Here is a 20,526-nt window from a genome sequence, read left to right on the forward strand (position 1 = left end):
ATTGCAGGCTCCTATTCCCCATTGACCAAACCAGAGTGGCATTGATTATCAACCTGCTGATTAAGGAGGCTCTGGCCTGGGAATCCCCACTCCTAGAGAAAGCAAGCCCACTTCTGAGCTAGCTTAAGAACTTTATTTGAGCCACATTGGGTGATCCTCAATGATCCAAGTTGTGAATGGATAACAGGCTGTCCTTCAGGTGTTACATCAGGGATGCTGGCCTGTTGCTAAGTATGCCACGGAATTCTGCCATTTGGTAAAGGATACTGTGGTAATCGGTGCGTTGGTCACTGATGTTTATCAGTGTAGGCTGTGTGCATGTGTCCCTGTGTAGATGATGTCCCAGCTCTGATCAGGAAACTGAGACGGCTCTCACAATCGAATGAGTCGACACGACCACAGATTAGCTGAGCAACGAAGGTACCCAGGCCAGGTTTATTGCGTGCGGCACAATGAGAAATGACTTACAGAGTATCTCTGGGTCCGTTTTACATAGGCGGCGTTACAATGGTCTCAGCCCAATGGCGGGACTTTCCGTTATCCCCTAGACCGGACGCCGATATTCCCTCTGACACCCTCTTTTATACACTGTTACATACACTTTCGTTCCACCCCCTTTGACGTAGGTAGTTGCCACCCTCTTGATGTAGTCTAATACCACCTTTTGCCGTTGATTGGCTAATTTGGGCACCGCCACTCCATGTATCATTTCTATCCATAAAAGTGTCATTTCAGAGAGTTAGTATCTTGGTACCTCTTATACCTACTACATATTTTTGTCATATTTTGGCAATTTTACAATCTTGCAGTATCAGCACTTTCCTGTATCAGTTTCAGTTAACTTGAGTGACCCCTTATACTTCTGTTTACTCGGTTTTCCATTTAGGCCTTAGCCTGTTTTACAGGCCTTAAGCTCTCACTTCTTACTACAGATACCAAGTGGAATGACGCTGTGCAACGCTATCATTTCTGCCATGGTCTAAATGATTACTTCAAAGATGAGCTGGCATGAGTGGATTCTTTGCCCCTCCTAGACACCTAGATTGACAACCTCCTGATGGAATGCCATCAAGAAAGATCAGATTCCTGACTCCTGATAGTCGTGCTATCACCAGCCCATCAACCTTCAGCACCTTGCCCATTGCCTGAACCCATGCAGCTTGACCAAGTCTGGCCCCACCTCACTGAAAAAATGGCACTGGGTATTGGGTCTATGCCTGTGCTGCGGATAGGGTGACTAGATAGCAAGTGTAAAAAAATCAGGATGGGGTGCGGGGTAATAGGAGCCTATATAAGACAAAGCCCTGAATATTGGCGCTGTCCATATAAAATTGGGATATCTGGTAACCCTAACTGCGGAGAACCGGGATACTTCCTGTTGAGCTGCCCTGCCAATGTCCAATCTGCACCTCTTCAGGAAACGCCAAACTCCAACCCCAATAGAGCACTCTCCTTGCATTGGCACTCATCATCAGTACTTGTGTTCCGGCACTTTGGTGATGACCAAACAGCTCCCGATGCATCTGCAACTCCTGCAGATCTGACACCACACAATGTCTGAGCTCCATCTGGAGTTGCTGGTGGTCTCATGTGCCTTGGGCAACTTCATGGACCTGTACTTTGTGCTAGTGTATATGATCTCCACCCAATGCAACAACTTTCTGGGCTTAGTGTTGTCTATTGACGGCTCGCATCTGGTCACACACCAGAACACAGCCTTGGAGATCATAATTCTCCAGGGACACCAAGAGATCCTCCAGTTTGGCCTTTCTACAGGTTCTAGAGATCAAGCCCCACCCCTCATCTGCCAACCATCCACACACCCATAGACAGATGGAGTTGGTCAACCAGGTAATCAAGCAATATCTGTGCTGCTTCTTGATAAGGACAGCTGGCTGTCTCTGCTTCCATAGCTGAGTTTATGATAATGCCACTCATGCCTCTACCCAGCAAAGCTCTTTCTTTGCAAACTATGGTTTTCATCCTCACTTTCATCCAGATGTGCCCATGAACTACCTGATGCACACTGTCACACATCTAGCTACCCATCTTTGCCAAGTACATCAGGAACTCAAGGAGCAATTACAAGCAGCTAAGGAAGCATATAAACATCACACTGATCAGGACCACCAAGCAGCCCATGATCTTGCCATAGGAGACAAGGTCTAGCTGTCCATTCGTAACCTTAAATTAATTTGCTTCCTGGCCAAAGTCAACCATCAGTATCTGGTCCCTTTCAAGATTGAAGTATGAATCAACTGGGTAACATTCAGATTGAAATTACCTGAATCCCTGAAAATCCACCCCGTAATTTCATGTCTCTCTTCTGAAGTCATACATTGAGAACCCTTTCCTGCACCATTCCAGCTCTCCACCTCTGCCTGTAATAGTCCAAGGGCACGATGAGTACATTGTCTGGCAAATCCTTGATTCCCAAAATGTTGGAGGACAACTCCAGTACTTGGTGGACTGGGAGGTTTATGGACTGGATGCACAGTCCAAGGAATCAGTGAATTGCATCCATACCCCAATCTGTTGCAGGCTTTTCAGAGAGACCACCCCAAGAAACTGGGCCCAGGAGCACTTAGAGGGCACCATCAACAGGGAATGGTACTGTCTGGAATCAGGCCCTGCAGCCATGCTTGCTCAGTCTCCTGGCAGCCTAATGAGCACAGCTGGACCACATCAGCTAGGCCACCTGACGGACTGCCACACCTGATTGGCTGAGGAAGCTAGCAGGCCTGTTCTTAAACCCAGCAGCAGTCGTAGCTTGCTGGTTGCTCAACATATATACATGCGTAGATTCTCTATCTCCCTGCTGCAGCCTAAATCCTGTCCTGCCCCCGGCCTAGGCTCTGCCCTGCTCCCAGCCTTGTTCCTGCCTTCTCTGGCTCTTAGTAACCTGGTTCTGACCTTCAGCTCCAATTCCTCAACTTATGGCTCTGGCATCCAGACTCTGACTTTGGTTCTGACCCCCGCTTCACCCATTAGGCCTGACTCCTGCTCCGACTACTAAGCCTAATTCCTGCTCTGACCACTACGCCAAGCTGTATATGGCCCAGTCTCCCAATGAAATGGTGGGGGTGGGGAGGACACTATGCAGCACCCAGCAGGGGGAGATCAGGGAGCACTGCGCAGCTGATGGTGCGTGCTAGGTGTTTCCATTCACAAAGAACAACCAGAGACTTGTTAGATGAAGGGAAACCAAGAACTGAAGTAAAGTCCATGAGACAGCACAGAGCTGCATTTGACAGGACATGAATAGCAATATGTAGGGTGCCCTGATGTTGATTTTTGTTCCCAATGCTTTTGTGCCATAATAAAAGCATCCACACACAGACTTGCACTGAAATAACTAAAGGTGTGAATTAAAACCCATTAAGTTATTCTGATGCAAATATGCATAGGGAGCCCTTAGGGCTTGTCTAGACTGGAGTTGGATTGCTAATTAACCTGTGTTAACTGGATTGTAAATGCTAGTATAGACACTTTACAAACGTATGTTTGCATAGTGGGGTTCTGGTCCATGACTGGGGCACCCAGGTGCTACTGCGGTACAGACAGTATCATCATCAACCTGTGTGGTTTATGCTTGGGCTCAGCCTAGGGCAAAGCAGGGAAGCCGCTAAAAGTGAAAATTTGGTTTTCTTTTTTAAAGAATTCTCCAGGTGAGGCCCTTTGGTTTGCCTTGTCACAGTTAGTAAGACAAAGGGCCAGATCCAGAGCTGCGTAACAATCCTTTGCATAGTGTTTCTGTTGGCGGTGAGGGAAGTGACATCTTGTGGACCTCTACTGGTGCTTTGAACAAGGAGTGCACTTTGTCACAGAACTGTAGGCTCGGCCCAACCACACAGTGCAGTTGTGTGGAGAGAGCTGTGGTGGGCAGCACTATGCTGCTTAGAGGTAGTCAAGACTAGAAAAGTCTCTGAGGAACTTTACAGAAACCTTCATGGTCTCTCTGCACTGGGCTCCCCTGGTAAGGAGGAATCATTCTGGCTTCACTGCCTCGGAGACCTTCCAGAGCTCTTGCACAGGCTATAGGATCTGATCCAAAGTGTAGTGTGCCAAAGAAAAAACAGAGACAGAAATATCAGACACTGAATTTCTTCATTAATGTCAATTCAGAAATATGTTATTGTGTGCATCTTCAGAGGGAGGAGCAAAACCAGAACAGCATGTGGAATCAGTGTGTTTACAAGGAAAAAAGGCATCTCTAAAATTTCTTCTCCACTTCAAAAGGACAATTGAAAAAGCAATCCCAGAAGATTAGGGGCACATCAATCTACCGACGGGAAAAAGAATTAATAATGTGCAAAAGAAAACATTTAAACAACTTATAACAACTTCAAACAGACCTGTACAACCAAATAGTGTAAGATTAATTTCAGTCTTTGCATCAATGAACAAGGTGCAGTAGAATGAAAGTGTCTTATGCTTTCATTGCTCTGTGCTTATTGATTTACTTAAAATGTATACAGTGTTAGACAGTCAGAAATCCGATTGCCCTGGTAAAAAGTTTAAAAAAAAAAACCCCAAAAAACCCAAAGATTTGTATACACTTCTCACATTCTTTGCTTTTGTGATACTCAGTTTAAGCTACTTATACTTTCCAAATGCCTTTGACAAAGTCCCCTATAAGACATTATTAAGAAAACTAAGGAGTCAAGGAGCGAGAGGCAAAATGCTGATATGGGTCAGAAACTGGCTAAGAGACAGAAAGTCGGGATAAATGGCTAATATTAAACATGGCAAAAGGTTAAGGGGAGGCACAAGGTTTTGTAATAGCACCAGTCTAGATTAATATATCTTTATTAATATAGATAATGTAGCAAAATTTGCAAATGATTCAATATTGTTAAATTAGGGTTTTCTAGTCTTCACTGTAAAGAACTTCAGAGGGACTCCACCCAGGGAAGGGAATGTGCATCACCATGGCAGATGAAATTCAATGTTGACAGATGCAAAGTAATGCACACTGGGGAGTAAATGGCCTATTCCCACTTAGGGAAAAGACGTGGGCCTCACTCTGAACAGTTTGATGAAGACCTCAGTCAAAATACGTTAAAACGCATAAGGAAAGGAAAATAAGAGAGAAAATCTTTTAGTGCCATGATATAACTCACTGGTACACCCTCACCTGGAGACGTGCCATTATGGTCACGCATCCGCACAAGGATGTAGCAGGAATAGGAGGCAAAATGGAAAGACTATTTGGTTAAGAAAGAAGACAAATAGGAGGGGCTAGAATAGAGGTTTATAGAGTAATGAGTAGGATGAAGAAAGCAGTTCTTGTTAGAGAATAACACGAGGATACTCAATGAAACTGAGACAGCAAATTTGAATACCGATAAAAGGAAATATGGCTTTGCACGGTGCATAGTTAGCATGTGGAGCCCATTGACACTGCATGTTCTTGTGGTATGGAATAGGGTAGGATTCAAAAGAGGATTTATAGGGCTAATTGGAACACCTACGGTTACATTTGATATGATTTATTAAAATGTAAAGTGGGATCTTAAACAGCCATGCAACTGGGCACCGCTACAGCCCGAGTGTTAGGAAGACACTTCCCCTAGGAGGCTAGTCCAGAATTGCTCACTTGTGCAGTGGTGCGCAAACATTTCTAGTCACGTCCCCCCCATACCACTAACGGAATCTGTCCGTGCCCCTGCACCATTATTGGACAGCCAAGACTTCCTCAGCAGCAGAGCGTGGACTGAAGATGGAGTTGGCGATGGGGGAGTCGCTGGGGCTAGAGGTGGAGCTGGGTTGGGGAGAGAGCAGGGGGTGGGGTGGAGCTAGGAGCGGATCTGGTCTGAAGGCAGAGCTGGGCCTGGAGGCAGAGCAGGACTGGGGGCTGAACAGAGATGGGGTGGAGCGGGGCTGGAAGCATGGCATTCCCTTCCCACCTCCCATGGGGGCTGCCTGGGCCCTGCTGCGTGCCATCTGAACGTTCTTCCATGCCCCACAATTTGGGGACCACTGCACAAGTGGGTTCTTGGGGATTTCTTGCACTGTCCTCTGAGGCAGCTCGTTCTGGTCACTGTCCCAGACAGGAGACTGACCTAGACACTGGATCCTGCCTGGGCTTTGCCCACACACCAGCTTGTATGAAGTAGTATATGATGAAAATAAAATCAATTGAGAAGATTTAAGAACAGGAAATGGTCTCATTTTTCTGAGTTCAGAAATTCATGGGCAGGACTGTAACTTCTGTAGGGAATATGGGTAGATGCTTTGCGGTAAAGGCTCAGAGAGCAGAAATGCTGGGGTTTCTCCCCACCTTGGGACTTTATTTGGAAAAGACAAATACAGCCTTTGTGACATGCTTTGCTTGAACGGTGCCCGCTACAAAGAGTTGGGGTTGGGGGTTGATGCTAGCCCATGCTCTGACCCGTGGGAGTGGAGAGAGGGGAGGGATAAGGAAAGCCCATGCTCTGACCCATCTGGGAGGGTGGGTTATGCTCTGGTGTCCAAGGAAGCCTTAGGAGCAGCAGCATCTCAAATCTCTGGGGCTCCCCCCTCTACATAGAGGATTCCTGTGCTCTGTGTGTGGCTGCCCCATTGTGGCATGATTGCTTACCCAGCTCATCTTCTTATTCTTCCTGAATGATGATGGCATCTTCTCCTTCCTTGGAGAGGGCTTCATCCTTAATCTGACAGCGAGAACACATGACTGAGCAGTGACTGCAGGATTCAACCCACGTCTTAGAGGCCTATCACACCCCATGCATGTGCCAGTCAGACAGGCCCCAGTGTGCCAAAGCAGAAGCTGGGCTGGATCCATTTGCTTCTTGTTGTTTTCAAGGTAAGACTGTTCAGCAATGACCAGCCTTAGTCATTGGGCTGCCCAGCAGGGCTCACCACAGATGCAAAAGGCACAATTAAGGAACTAGCTGCTCAAACCTCCGTTTGCTCCTGAACTGTGAAAGAAGCAAGTGCTGCCAACAAAAGCCAGTAAGAGACGAAGCAAAATCTGGATAAGACAAGCACACAAGGCCAACTTCCCAGGCGAGGGGTACAGTAAACCCAGGAAACGCCTCCTGCTCTGCATGTCTCATGTGAGGCCATCTTCTGAGTAGCAGAGTTAGTGGCAGAGTTATTTCTCATTCACTAAAGATACCATCAGTTCAAGAGTCTCACTCTTTGGAAATAAACAGCTTAGGGAATGTGCCAAAATAAAAGGAGTACTAATAAGCAAGTGGTGGAGCAGCTGAGCTAGTGCTGGGGCTAGCTAGGTCTACAGTGACACTAGCACAATCCCTCAAATGGGATTGGCTCAGACCTTTACTTTGAGGATCTCCTATGACAACTGCTGTATGGAATCAATGTACCAGTACTAGATTCCTTCACTGTATTTACCATGTTCTTCTGCATGCATTGTTTGTACTTCTGGCAGACTCTGCACTTTTGCCTACATGCTGGCTATTCTCTATTTTTATGGTTATGCCCACATCTCCCACACAGTTGACTGGGCAGTCTCTTTGAGGCCAGGTTTTGGTGCCCTTTCCTACACTGACTGATTTTCTCTTTTTTACCTCTCCTGTCCATCCTTAATCCTCCATTGTGTAACACCTGCATATATGGTTTCTTGGCTCTCTTCCTGCAATTTTGCTGATTCCACCATTTTGCAGCTTTGTACAACTTTTTCTAAAGCTCACAGTCGCTTAGCAAACCCTCTTCACATCTCTGCAGCCACCACCAACTTGTCTCTAATCAGGGAATCTTGCAGGGGGCCGAAGTTGCACGACTGGCTCTGGAGTTTCCAGTGTGTAACATTCCTCAGTACCTTCCTGTGCCTTTCAGACTGTGGTGTGAAACAGGTATCTTTCAAAAGTTTCATTTTTTCTTTGTCTCTGCAGCTTCATCCAGCTGCTCCACACAATATCCTTCAGCGCACTCTGCGCTGGCTGCAGACTGTGCCCATGGGACTCTTTCTGGGCTGCCTCCAGGAAGAATGGGAGTATTCTCCACACAGTAACCCAGAGCCTTGAAACAATGCACTGCAGACCAGACATCATCAGCACATTTACAGAGTCGCTGAAGGCAGCTCCACACACAGAGACACGGACTGCAGATTGGTGGGAGTTGGAGCTGCTGCAGCTAGTGAAAAGACTGAGTGCAGCTCCACCAGGGACCTTCTGACCAGAAAGTTCTAGACACCGAGGCAGTGGCAGTTGGGGCCAGTGCTGACTAGGAGCAGCTTGGCATTTCTTGCATGGCTGCCTCAGAGAGTCAACTTGATGCATGAAACATGGGGAATTCCACCCTGTCTATTGCTGGGGACCTAAGAATGAGAACCCTGTAGCTTCAAAGAGTGAGATTAATGCTTGGGATGGTGTTACCATCCCAGAGTGCCTCCTTATGGCATGACCCAGCATTTAGCCAACTCTACCTGGATCTTTTCCTTAGGACTTCAGTGGTCTGGTATGATAGTGAATTGGTGCTGTAGCCTGGTCACATGATAGTTGCACCCCTTTCGGGGTATCAATGTCCCAGATAAATACCATCCAACAAAATACTGGTACTCAACATATCTTCCATCTAGGGTGACCAGATATCCCAATTTTAAGGGACAGTCCCAATATCTGGGACTTTGTCTTATATAGATGCCTATTACCCTCCACCTCATGTCCTGATTTTTCACACTTGCTATCTGGTCACCTTACTTCCACCCCTCCTGGATTCCTCTTCACTCTCAATCTTGTTCTAAAGCAACATCTTCCTAGGCTTCCCCCTGGAGTCATGGTTTTTTTTCAAGGCTCACCACAGCCATTAACTCTACTCCTGTAGCTTCCCCACAGTTCTCCCTCTGCCAGGTCCTGCCCACAGAGAGCAACCTCCAGACCACCCCCTGCATCTCCTCTTCCCAAAAGGTCTATACTCCTTTTTTTTAAACTCTTCCCTGAGCCTGATGCACCCTCCAGGTGTAATCAGCTGGGGCTAATAGAGCTTTCAGGCCTCATTTAACACCTTCTTGGCCCATGCGGGGTTTATACACACCACCACAGATGTGCAAAGAGGTAAAAAACCTATCATGACCATATCTGAAACTTCCAGTCTCGTTCTGTCCTTTGGAGCCTAACTCCAGAGATGGTTTCACAAGGCAGAGAGAATGGTGGGTGTTGGTGGGGGTATGCTTTTTATATCTTTGGCCAGGGTTGATAATGCTTGTGTGCACTCTCTACCAGAGACAGCTTTCTGAGAAGGAAGGAAACCTTTCATGTGACAGCATGCTTGCCTGCATTTATATATTCAGAGCTCTGATTACCACCACACGTTCTGCTCCTTGTTCTAAAACCTTCCTTTCTGTCTCCAGCTGGTCCAGGATAGTTTTCTGTAACAGTGGTGCGTTGGCTCCTCTTACAACAGCTACTAATTCTCCTCCCTGGAAGGTATTACAAGGCTTAGTCAGATGATATGCTTACTGGTGACAATGCCATTTATTTTTATTAATCCCATTAAAGCAGTTTGAATGCTAAACTCAATTTTTATTTTGAGGACAGTATTAATTATGGCAGAATCCAGGTTTAATTTAATTACAGCACTGGCAAAGAATATTCCCCAAAGTGAATGGGAAGTGGTAGATGAAAACAGTTAGTTATTTAGATGCATGACATTGATTTATTCAAATTAGGGGAGAAAGGCTGGATCAGAAAAAGCCATGCATCACTTGATGTATTGACATCCATGGAGGAGCTATCTAGAACTTGTCAGCTGTGTGGAGTGGGACTGAGTGTTCCTCTAGGGGAAGAGGCTATTGTAAGGTTTCCTTGTGTAGGCGCGGGTGCATTACTTCCAGCGTGATCTCTTTCTATTTGCTCACGCAGATGTCGGGGGTAGGAGAGGAACCGTGTGCAAGCTGAGGAAATGATCTAACTCACCTAGCAAGTGTAAGGGCCCTGCAAGACTTTCCTTGAACTCACAACAGCTCAGTGCTGAAACCATTACACATCTGTGCCATGAGCTGAGTGGTGGCATGAAGGATTCTTGCTATAGTGCATAGGAAATAGGTAGCATCCCTTTAAATAGCTGGTGAGTCCTCTACTGGTGCTGTGTGTTCTATGTTTAGAAACCCACTCCAGCAACATGTTGAGTATAGACAGTAAACATGGTTATTTGGACTCCACCATGTCCAGGGGGGCTAATCATGTTATGTTTGTTGTGTAAAGAGCAATAGTAACAACATTTTCCCCGGGCATTCTGGCACTGGGTCCTTCCAAAAGCCCATAGGGCATACTGCTAGTATATCAGTGTGGATAAAGATCAATTTTAAAAAATAAGATTTTCCATTAAATTAAATTCAGGTTATTTTTTAAAAATATACCTATTTAAAATTAAGTTTGAAACTGACAACTACTGTTAAGGCCAATTAAATACAAAAATAATAATAAGCAGTACATGTTTGCTGCCAAGTTTTAAAGAAAGTCAAAACACAAAACTGGAAGACACAGGCTAAACACCTGGAAACTGAGTTTGATGAAGTGTCAAACCAGCTTTTGACTGCAGTAGCCTCCCCCTTCTGCAGGTGAAGAGAGAATGTTTTCTTCATTTCAGTTTATTCATCTGGTTCAGTTCAAAGTTAAGAAACCAAATGGGAGTTGAAAAAGCAGGAAAGCTTGGGGTTTTTATTTTGTCAATCTATAAATAAAAGCTAGGACATGAGGCTGAGATCTACTAGTTCTAAAATATTGAAGGACATGGTGACCAGAAACATTCCATTCAGCTCAGTTAAGTACAGATAATACTTCCTTTAATAATTCAATTTTACAGGAAAAACATGTTTTGATAAACTTTTTCTTATGTATTCAGCACATTTAAGATAACTTTATTTAATAACAAAACCTTTAATGCTATTTGAGTGCATTTGTAATTGAATTTGAATTTCCATCCAGATAGAGCTTGACACAAATCACAAATAAAAAACTAATCATTGTCTAATAAATAAGAAATGCATCATACCCTATTTTCTTACACAATACAAATGGGAAAATTAAGATGCTGAATAAATGTAAATTAAGCTATATAATTGTTTAAATATAGTGTATCCTCCTGGCTAGCAAAAAGAAGAACTAAATTTAGTGTAAAGGCTATATTTAATTGCAAATCAACGTTTGAATGGTTACCAACCAAAGAGAATCAACCCTTCTCTAGGAAAAAACTAAAAAGTACAAATGCAAAACACAATTAAAATCATTTATTTAAATCAAGATTTCCTGCTTGTGGGTTCAAATCATGATTAAAATCAGTGATTCAAATTGTTTTGCTTTAAATCAACCCATGCTGTGGGAGATCACCCTCAGCTGCCTTCCTGCTGGGCATGGTTGAGGGCCTGAGTACCATCCCTGCTCCTCAGGGACAGAGCTTACTCAGCTTCAGGCCAGGCAGAAGTTCTGCCAGAAAGCCCTCTTTCCTACAGTACCAGGAAATGAGGACTGCATCCAAATTCCCTCAGGTGAACCATTCAGCCTGTAGGAATAGGGAAAAGTTCTGTTCTGTTAACAGGCTGTGTATACAACATCATGCTGCAGTTAACTATCATCTGCACAAGCTTTTCAAGTGCCTGTCACACATTCGTCCTCAGCTACTTGGACTGTCCAGCATTAGAGAGAGAGGAGGGGTCCTAGCACTGCTCAAATGGCACTTTTTAGATACACGTCAACAGGTGGTAAGTTCACACTCTCATGATATAATTGAGACATGTATAATCCCTGCCTGTTGGCAGATGACAGAAGGCACCTACAATTCTGGTTCCTCAGCCCCATTTTCAGTTATGGCCAGAGCACAGTCAGTGCTGCCCTAGGGCCTCAGCATAGACGTAGGTACAGGTCAGCGAGATGCTCTATGCTAGGATTGTTGCCATCTGTGGAATGAACTGAAAAGAGGAGGAAAGCAGCATATTCTTTCAGAGCAGCTTGAACCATTTCACATAGTAATGGATGAAAGGCCAGGAGTGACAAAGACAAGGTGCTCCAAGTTACTCTCACCAGGCATAGACAAGGAGACACCCGAGGAGATTTAAAGACAAAGGCCCTGATTCTCAGCTATGTGGGGTTTTGATATATACACAGTTCATAAATGGCCTGTGAGGCTCATTGCACAGGATATCAGGGAGGCCAGAATTTAGAAAGAACATTCAGATGGAAAATGAGAACAGCTACAGTTACATTATACAGGAACAAATCTACAGAGATACACCCCTAGAGCCCTGACTAGGGATATTCTATCTGCTACCCAAAATCCACAAACCCGGGAATCCTGGATGTCCCATCATCTTGGGCATTGGTACTCTTACATTAGGGTTATCAGGCTACGTGGACTCTCACCTTAGACCCTAGGCTATTAGTACTCCTAGCTATCTTCGGGATACCACCAACTTCCTGAGAAAACTACAATCCATTGGTGATCTTCAAGAAAACGCCATCCTGGCCACTATGGATGTAGAAGCTCTCTGCACCAACATTCCACACAAAGATGGACTACTAGCCATCAGGAACAGTATCCCCAATAATGCCACGGCACACCTGATAGCTGAACTTTGTGACTTTGTCCTCACCCACAACCATTTCAAATTTGGAGACAATTTATACCTTCAAGTCAGCGGCACGGCTATGGGTACTCGCATGGCCCCATAGTATGCCAACATTTTCATGGCTGACTTAGAACAACACTTCTTCAACTCTTGTCCCAAAGAGCTCCTCCTCTACCTATGCTACACTGATGACATTTTCATCATATGGAAGCATGGAAAAGAGTCCCTTGAAGAATTCCACTGGGATTTCAACAATTTTCACCCCACCATCAACCTTAGCCTGGACCAGTCCAAACAAGAAATCCACTTTCTGGACACTACAGTGCAAATAAGTGATGGCCACATAAACACCACCTTATACCGAAAACCCACCAATCGCTATATGTACCTACATGCCTCCAGCTTCCACCCAGGACACATCACACAATCCGTTGTCTACAGCCAAGCCCTATGATACAACCGCATTTGCTCCAATCTCTTGGACAGAGACAAACACTTACAGGATCTCTATCAAGCATTCTTAAAACTACAGTACCCACCTAGGGAAGTGAAGAAACAGATTGACAGAGCCAGATGGGTACCCAGAAGTCATCTGCTACAGGACAGACCCAACAAGGAAAACAACAGAACACCACTGGCCATCACCTACAGCCCCCAGCTAAAATCTCTCCAGCAAATCATCAAGGATCTATAACCTATCCTGGAAGACGATCCCTCAGTCTCATGAATCTTGGGAGACAGGCCAGTTCTCACTTACAGACAGCCCCAAACCTGAAGCAAATACTCACCAGCAACTGCCCACCATCCAACAGAAACACTAACTCAGGAAATATCTTTGTAACAAATCCTGTTGCCAACTCTGCCCACATATCTACTCAAGTGACACCATCATAGGTCCTAACCACATCAGTCACACCATTAGGAGTTCGTTCACCTGCACATCTACTAATGTGATATACGCCATCATGTGCCAACAATGCCCCTCTGCCATGTACATTGGCCAACCTGGACTGTCTCTACACAAAAGAATAAATGGACACAAATCAGACATCAAGAATGGTAACATTCAAAAACAGCAGAAGAGCACTTCAATCTCCCTGGACTCAGTAACAGACTTGAAAGTTGCCATACTTCAACAAAAAACCTTCAAAAACAAACTCCAGCGCGAAACTGCAGAGCTGGAACTCGTGCAAACTTGACACTATCAGACTAGATCTGAATAGAGACTAGGAGTGACTAGCCCACTACAAAAAACTATGTTCCTTCTTTTGGCATTCACACCTTCTCATCAACTGTTGTGAATGGGCCTCATCCACCCAGATTGAACGAACCTCGTTAACACTCGCCCTCCTCACTGTGAGGCAACTCACCCATCCTTGCACGTGTATATATACCTACCTAACTGACATGTATCTGATGAAGTGGGTTTCTGCCCCCAAAAGCTTATGCCCAAATAAATTTGTTAGTCTTTAAGGTGCCACAGGACTCTCGTTGTTTTTCTAAAAACAGACTGACACGGCTACCCCTTTGGAACTCAGTTACATTAATGAGGGTGGATTTTGTCTTTTTAAAGAAGATATACACAGCTTCATGCTTCAGGGTAAGAGTCAACCCTGACTGATGGGAGCTAGGAAGAAATTGCTTGCTATAACTGCCATTAGGAGGATTCTAATGCCTCCCTCTGAATCAGCTCATCCTGGACAATGCTGGAGAAATGACACCAGCTTAGTTAGACCTTGGTCCTGATCCAGTATAAATACGGCAAATTCTATAGACCTGTGGAACAGCCCTCCTATATCTCTCTGCATCATCAGCTCTTCATTTCATTTCAAAATTCCATGATATACTTATTTATTTCCCCTCATCTATATTGTATACCTTAACTTCTCTCTTGTTCAGTTATTTATTAATAAAATAAAAACTTTGTAACTGAATTATTTACAGCTGCTCTGGAAAGCAAATTGGGACAGTGTTCAAAAGATAAAAACTGATTAGATACAATGATATTCCTGTGTCCAGAGGGTGGGTACATTATATATACCTAGACAGACACACAGAAAAAATAACGACTATCATGCATGATAGCATTTGGGATAGATAAATCAGGTTCCATTCAGGACAGGAGTCTGGCAACAAACTGATTAGCAAAGTGAATGAAAGAGATGGGATATGTATTCAGGAGCTAGAGATTAAAAACACGTATAAAACATCTTTGGAAGAAAGTGATTTGTTTCAACTGGTAAGGTTATTATTGTGTCTAATTTTAAAATATTTCAACTCACTGCGTAAAACAGAAAGGTAGGTTTGCATTTTCCTCTGTATTTTTCTAGAGCATCAATGGAATCTACTTCAGCCTAAATAAAATATAAAACAAAGTATTTGCTTATATCAAAATTTTACATTGTAGAAAAGTAAACATTTTTAAAAGTATTGAGAAATATTTGGCCTTATTGGTCTGAGGGTTTGGAAAAGGTTTTAAAATACATTTTTAGATATACACATTGCTTATATTAAGATCTTATTTTAAATGTCACTAACAATTTGTCCACTGTGCAAATATTGTCCTTCTTTAGTAAAGCTGCTAAGCACCATTTTTTAAAATTGCATCCAACTTCCCAATTAGCTCATTTGCATATTTAAACATCTTTGAAATGTGTTAATGACTGAAAGCAAGGCACAGCCACACAGAGGCATATGAGGGATGATTGGCATATCTGATTTTTTGATCCCACTCCATATGGGACCCCACTAGAAACACCACTCATTGCTCTTTCCCTAATAGCAATCACATTTTGAGAGCTATTCAGCCAGCTGAATTATATAATATGCGCCATATTGATTGTGTATTGTGCTGGATTGTTAATTAGAATGTTGTACTAAGTCAGATGTTTACAAAAGTCTAATTATATTCTATCGCCACATTTACCTTGGTGAGTTGCACTTGTCATCAAAGAACAATACCAAGTTTGATTGACAAGACATGAATAAGACCATGTTGATTAGCATTATACTTCCAAATATGATAAAATACATGAAACCAAAAGCCCATTAGTTAGAATTAGAGATGCGTTGAGATGAATTATCCATTCCTTTATCCATGATGAGAAAAAAGTGTTTGTGCAGAGTGTAAGGTTTGAGGCTATTACCTATTCATGTCCTTGCTCTAAAGTGCCGGAGCTTGTAAGTGATATGATAGGCATGTACCTTGTCATCATTTAGCAACCTTAACTAGCTTCTAAAAGGCAGATTTTATATTTGGAATGTAATTAGAGTCCATTGGAATGCATACCCACAGGGGGCAGAATTAAGGTTGTCCAGACATCCTTAACTTTAGCATTTCTCAATTATGAGTGCGTCACTTTGCAAATGTAGTGTTCCTGCAGCATAGCTGTATGACTATGAGAGGGAAGACAGGACAACAATATTGTATTATTGAGTACTGATTCTTAATTTCTATACAACTGTAGTCTCTCCCACTGCAAGCTGAGTTCAAACTAGGATACATGTAATCCTCACTGGTGATGTTGTTATTTCTCACTTTAGGCTCTGATTTAAGATGTTCAATTTTGTATAATGCAATTCTAATACATTTATAAAGAAAATCTCTTTTCATTTGGAGAAGGAATAATAATGGAACAGAACAATAACAGGCTTGACCCTGCAGTTTATATCCATGTATGCTTCCCCATCCTCCCAAAACTAACCCCAGGGAAGTCAGTGAGACTACTTGCATTTTTAAGAATTCCTGTCTTGTGGACACATTTGCTGCAATGACAAGTGGCTTCAGCATTTCCTTGTCTGTTGATTCCGTAGGTGGTTTGGTACATTTGAAGCAGATGCTATTCTGAGTTACATCTTACCACGGCAAAATGCAGAAGGTCATCACCAAGCTCATTCCTTATTTTTCTGAAAAGGTTCGCTACTGTTCTGCATGGACCACACCAGCCTTGATACACATCAACCACTGCACAAAGGAGAAGCTGCATCAGTAAGGCTATGCAGTGACAGCACTAGGACAGCTCAGAAATACTGAGGCCAACTACATACAAATAATTTGGTCAATGCAGCTTTTCACTCCATTTTGATTGTACTAATTTCAGATTTTGCAGGGTCACTTGTGCAGTGAATGGGGGAAATTTCCAAATGCAGATGACCAGAAAGCAAAATCCCACAATTCACTTTCAGTCTCAAAGTGTTGGTCAGTGGACCGCACCCCGATAAATTATTAGAAATGGTTGCTTGTTGTTGGCTCAAATATTGTCCCTTCATAAGAGCATCACAACCAGAACAAGAAAGACAAAAAGAGAAATGCAGGAAAGCAGGGGAGAGTAGTGGCATGGGAAGAACAAGCATGTTACCTAAAAAGATACTGACAAGTCTGATGAGTTGGTAAACTGATTAAAGTTGAGCTGACAGGCAAACTTTAATTGTTTGGTTTGTTCCTATTTTTTTTAAAAAGATTTTGACAAAAAGGATGTGAATACCAAAGAGCTCTGTTCGTTTGCTCTATTAATGCTGTACAATTTGGCCTCTGAAAAATCTCATGCACAACAGCAGCACTTTCAGAGCATTATTAATCTTCACACACATATACATGTTCACCTAACACACAAATACATACACACATGTTCAGAACACACACATGTTCACCCAACACATACAGATTCTGTAAGAAAAAACTGCTCTTGGGCAACATTAAAGTTGAAACACCAAGCACTCAGAAATTCAGGAAATCAAACTTAACTCTCCCCCTTTGTTTTTATCTTTTACAATATGGTCTGGCTGAAATCAATAGAAATAATTTAGAGAGATAAGGTAGGTGAAGTAATTGCTTTATTGGACCAATTTCTGGTTCAACAAAAGATATTCCTCGCCCACCTAATCTCTCTAATACCATGGGACCAACACAGCTACAACAACACTAGAAATAGTTTGTCATTTAAATAAGAGAACACAAGTATACTTACCTATAATTAGTATTTCTGATAATAGAGGGCAGCCCCTGCTCTGTACATTACTCACTGTTACAGTGAGAGCTGCCCCTTTAAGGGGGCTGTGGCTCAGCCACACCTGTGCAGGCACAGTTATCCCCCAGGTCAAGGAAATGCGTGAAGTCACATGACAGGGTGAACATGTGGCTAAGAGTAACCCTGCTGGGAAAATGAGATCACTTGGTGGTTCAGTCAGAGAGGGACTCCAGGGAGAGCAACTGTGGAAGTCCGTGGTCTATAAAAGAGCAGGATGATATGCCGAAGGGCTGGGATTCCAGGAAGAGGTGTTGAGAAGAAGTGGCAGAGTGGTTGAGGCTACAAAGGGGCAGAAAGTCCAGTTGCTTAGGAATCCCAGGGTAGGAACATATAGTAGAAAGTGGGTGTGGGTTCCCCCTATGCTGCCACTCTGTGAAGGGGTGCAGAAACCCCTGCTAGTAAAAGGGAGAACTGAGGGGCTGTTTATACTGCCATTTAATGAGGTGCTGTAGTGACCCCTACCAGCAAGGGGAAGATTAAGAGGGTGAGCAGAGCCCAGAGGAAAGGCAGAGGTGGAAGAGAAGATAGACCCTCAGGAAAGAAGGGATGTGACCAGCCTTCTGTGTTGCATTTGTTTGGACTTTGATATCCTGGAAGGGTGGACTTTTTGGGGCTTGGCTGGAGAGCTAAGTCACTTCAGCAACCAATCCATGCTGCAGCTGAAGAGAACCATCTGATATGAGGGGACTCTGAGGCAGCAGATGGGCCTGGAGCCAGACAGGATAGGTCCCTGTTACATTCCCAAATACATAAACCTGCTCATTGAACCTCAGTGGAGGCAGCTGATGTGTTTTCTCCCCTTTGACATTCAGACTCCGTGCTACACTCCAGTTGAAGGGGTGCAATTTCCATGCTTGAATGACATCAGTGAGGCAGATAAAACTAAGGTCTACTCTAGAAAAGAAAATTGCACTGGTTTAACTAAAGATACAATTTTAAATGGATTTAGTTAAGCTGGTGCCAAAGGACATGTATGCACACACTGATGGTGGTCCAGCTGGTGACCCATCGGCCAGATCCAGTCTGCAGAACAATTTCATCTGGGCCCCAAATGTGTCTATGCTATGTCCCCCAGCAGACCTACTCTACAAAATGGTGTCTATGTGCACGGCCACCCTGCAAGGAGGATGCCACTTTGTAGAGCATTAATTTTGTATGTGGCCACAGAGGGGCCCCCAAACTAGAATCCAACCCATAGTATTGAAAAGGTAGGACCACCAGTTTATGCCAATTAATAACAGACTTAAGCTAAACTGAATAAGCCTCTTAAACCAAAATAAGAATGTCTATCCAGCCTTTTGCACCAATTTCACTAAACTTGATTTAAGTTAAAATGGCGCCACTTTCTCATGTAGACAAGAGCTAAGTTACAGATAAGGAATGAACTCTCCTACATATTCATCCTTTGGGCTAGATGTTACTCAGGCTAACTGTGAGGAGGTTAGGCACCTACAAGTGATATTGGTTCAAAGCTGAAGCATTGACAGTCTCAGTCACTGCAAGCTTAAATTGATAAATCATCTAGAATCAAGTCAGAGCTTAAATAAATTAATGACAGTGCTATGACAGGAATCTTTGCAGAAATGTTTGTATTGCTGATAGTTTGGGGATGTAGATTCTTTTGGGGAAGCTGTTGCAAACAGCAGGAGAGTGTAACAGTCATCTCGCTAACTAAAGTCAATTCCTGAGGCAGAGTTCTCCACGATAGACTGAAAGAGGTATAGATAGGAGTCGTCAGATTAAACTGAGCAAGAGAAAGTTCAGGAGGAGTATCATGAGGGATCCCCAAGAATGATTTCTAATAGATTGTGGAGCAGAGTCTCATGCGAAGCAGTGAAAGTCATTTCAGACTGGACAAAGCGCCTGATAAGTACTACTACAGCTACCAATGCTCCATAGGCAAGGGGCTCATGATCTAAATACATTTCAACAATGTTCATTTTCTATCATTCTGTTTGTTTCCCACCCCCCTGCATTACAGGGAAAGTGTCACACCTTCATTTCAATACTTTATTAGTCCTGAGTAGCACGGGAGTGTTTGTGTTTAAATTAAATGCAAGTGATTTGAAATGTTTGCTCAGTTCTTACCAATCAGTCCTTTGAAACCCAGCATTTCCTCCCAAAGCTCCTGATTATTGACAGTAACCTGTGTTAAAATTAATATATATATATTGTGAGTATGAAGAGTAACAGATAGAAAATCAAATCAATATGCGATAACTGTTTATTTTACTACAAAACGATTTCACTCATATTTAAACAAGCCACAGCAAACCATGACACAGGAACAACTGGAAGAGAGGTTCTGACTACAATATTCAGTATTGAAGGGACCTCTTACAATACCACATAGTGGGAAAATAAATTCTTGCACTAGCCGGAAGCAGGACTTTCAAACCCTTTACCTAGTGTGCAGAGCTGGATCAAGGCAGGAGACATTAGCTCCCAACTTCTGGAGTCATGCGACTATTTCAGAATTTCAGCTTGGTTTTTTTTTCAAAGTCAGATTCTAGTCCTTGTCTTTGGGAAGAAAAGCTTGAAAGTATGACCCTCATGTGAGCAATACAGCAACATCTGCCTGAGCCTGAAGAGAGCCCAAGACAACTGCTGTGAGAGAGGGGAACTGCTCCTTGTATCCCAATGGGGAGTTAATACCAAGACCCACTGTTCTGGGGTAGTCAAACCCACCCCAGCAGGACTGTGGGGTGTGGTAGGAGGGAGAGAGCACAACTGTCTCAGCTCCTCCTTTCAAGCAGACACACTCAGGTGCTGGCAGACATACCCAGCTGGGGGTGCTCTTGCCACTACTGCCTTTCTGAAAAGTGACTTCTAGTACTCCCAAGGGAATGGGGCCCCTGTCTCTCTGAGAGGGGAGAAGAAACTCAACCACTGTCTCTGCACGAGGGAAGGACATTGGGTAGGGTTCCAGCCATGCCAGATTTTATGGCACAGTTAGTGGACAATCTG

General features: G+C 43.6%; 1 protein-coding gene across 1 annotated transcript in view; it reads right to left on the reverse strand.

Annotated features, from left to right (window-relative positions):
- Positions 1 to 4,103: 4,103 nt before the first annotated feature.
- NME9 (NME/NM23 family member 9) overlaps positions 4,104 to 20,526 on the reverse strand; it is a 44,658-nt gene continuing 28,235 nt past the window's right edge. Inside the window, exons 3-8 of the mRNA XM_067538631.1 lie at positions 19,648 to 19,705; positions 16,393 to 16,496; positions 14,815 to 14,886; positions 9,272 to 9,388; positions 6,584 to 6,656; positions 4,104 to 4,282 (exon numbers count right to left, since the gene is read on the reverse strand). Of these exons, the coding sequence (XP_067394732.1) occupies positions 6,597 to 6,656; positions 9,272 to 9,388; positions 14,815 to 14,886; positions 16,393 to 16,496; positions 19,648 to 19,705 (411 nt within the window). The 3' untranslated portion in view covers positions 4,104 to 4,282; positions 6,584 to 6,596. The remainder of the gene's footprint in view (positions 4,283 to 6,583; positions 6,657 to 9,271; positions 9,389 to 14,814; positions 14,887 to 16,392; positions 16,497 to 19,647; positions 19,706 to 20,526) is intronic.

This window comes from Emydura macquarii, unplaced genomic scaffold, assembly GCF_026122565.2.
Source record: "Emydura macquarii macquarii isolate MOO-44397 ecotype Brisbane River unplaced genomic scaffold, CSIRO-AGI_Emac_v2 contig_499, whole genome shotgun sequence".
Lineage (NCBI taxonomy): Eukaryota > Metazoa > Chordata > Testudines > Chelidae > Emydura > Emydura macquarii.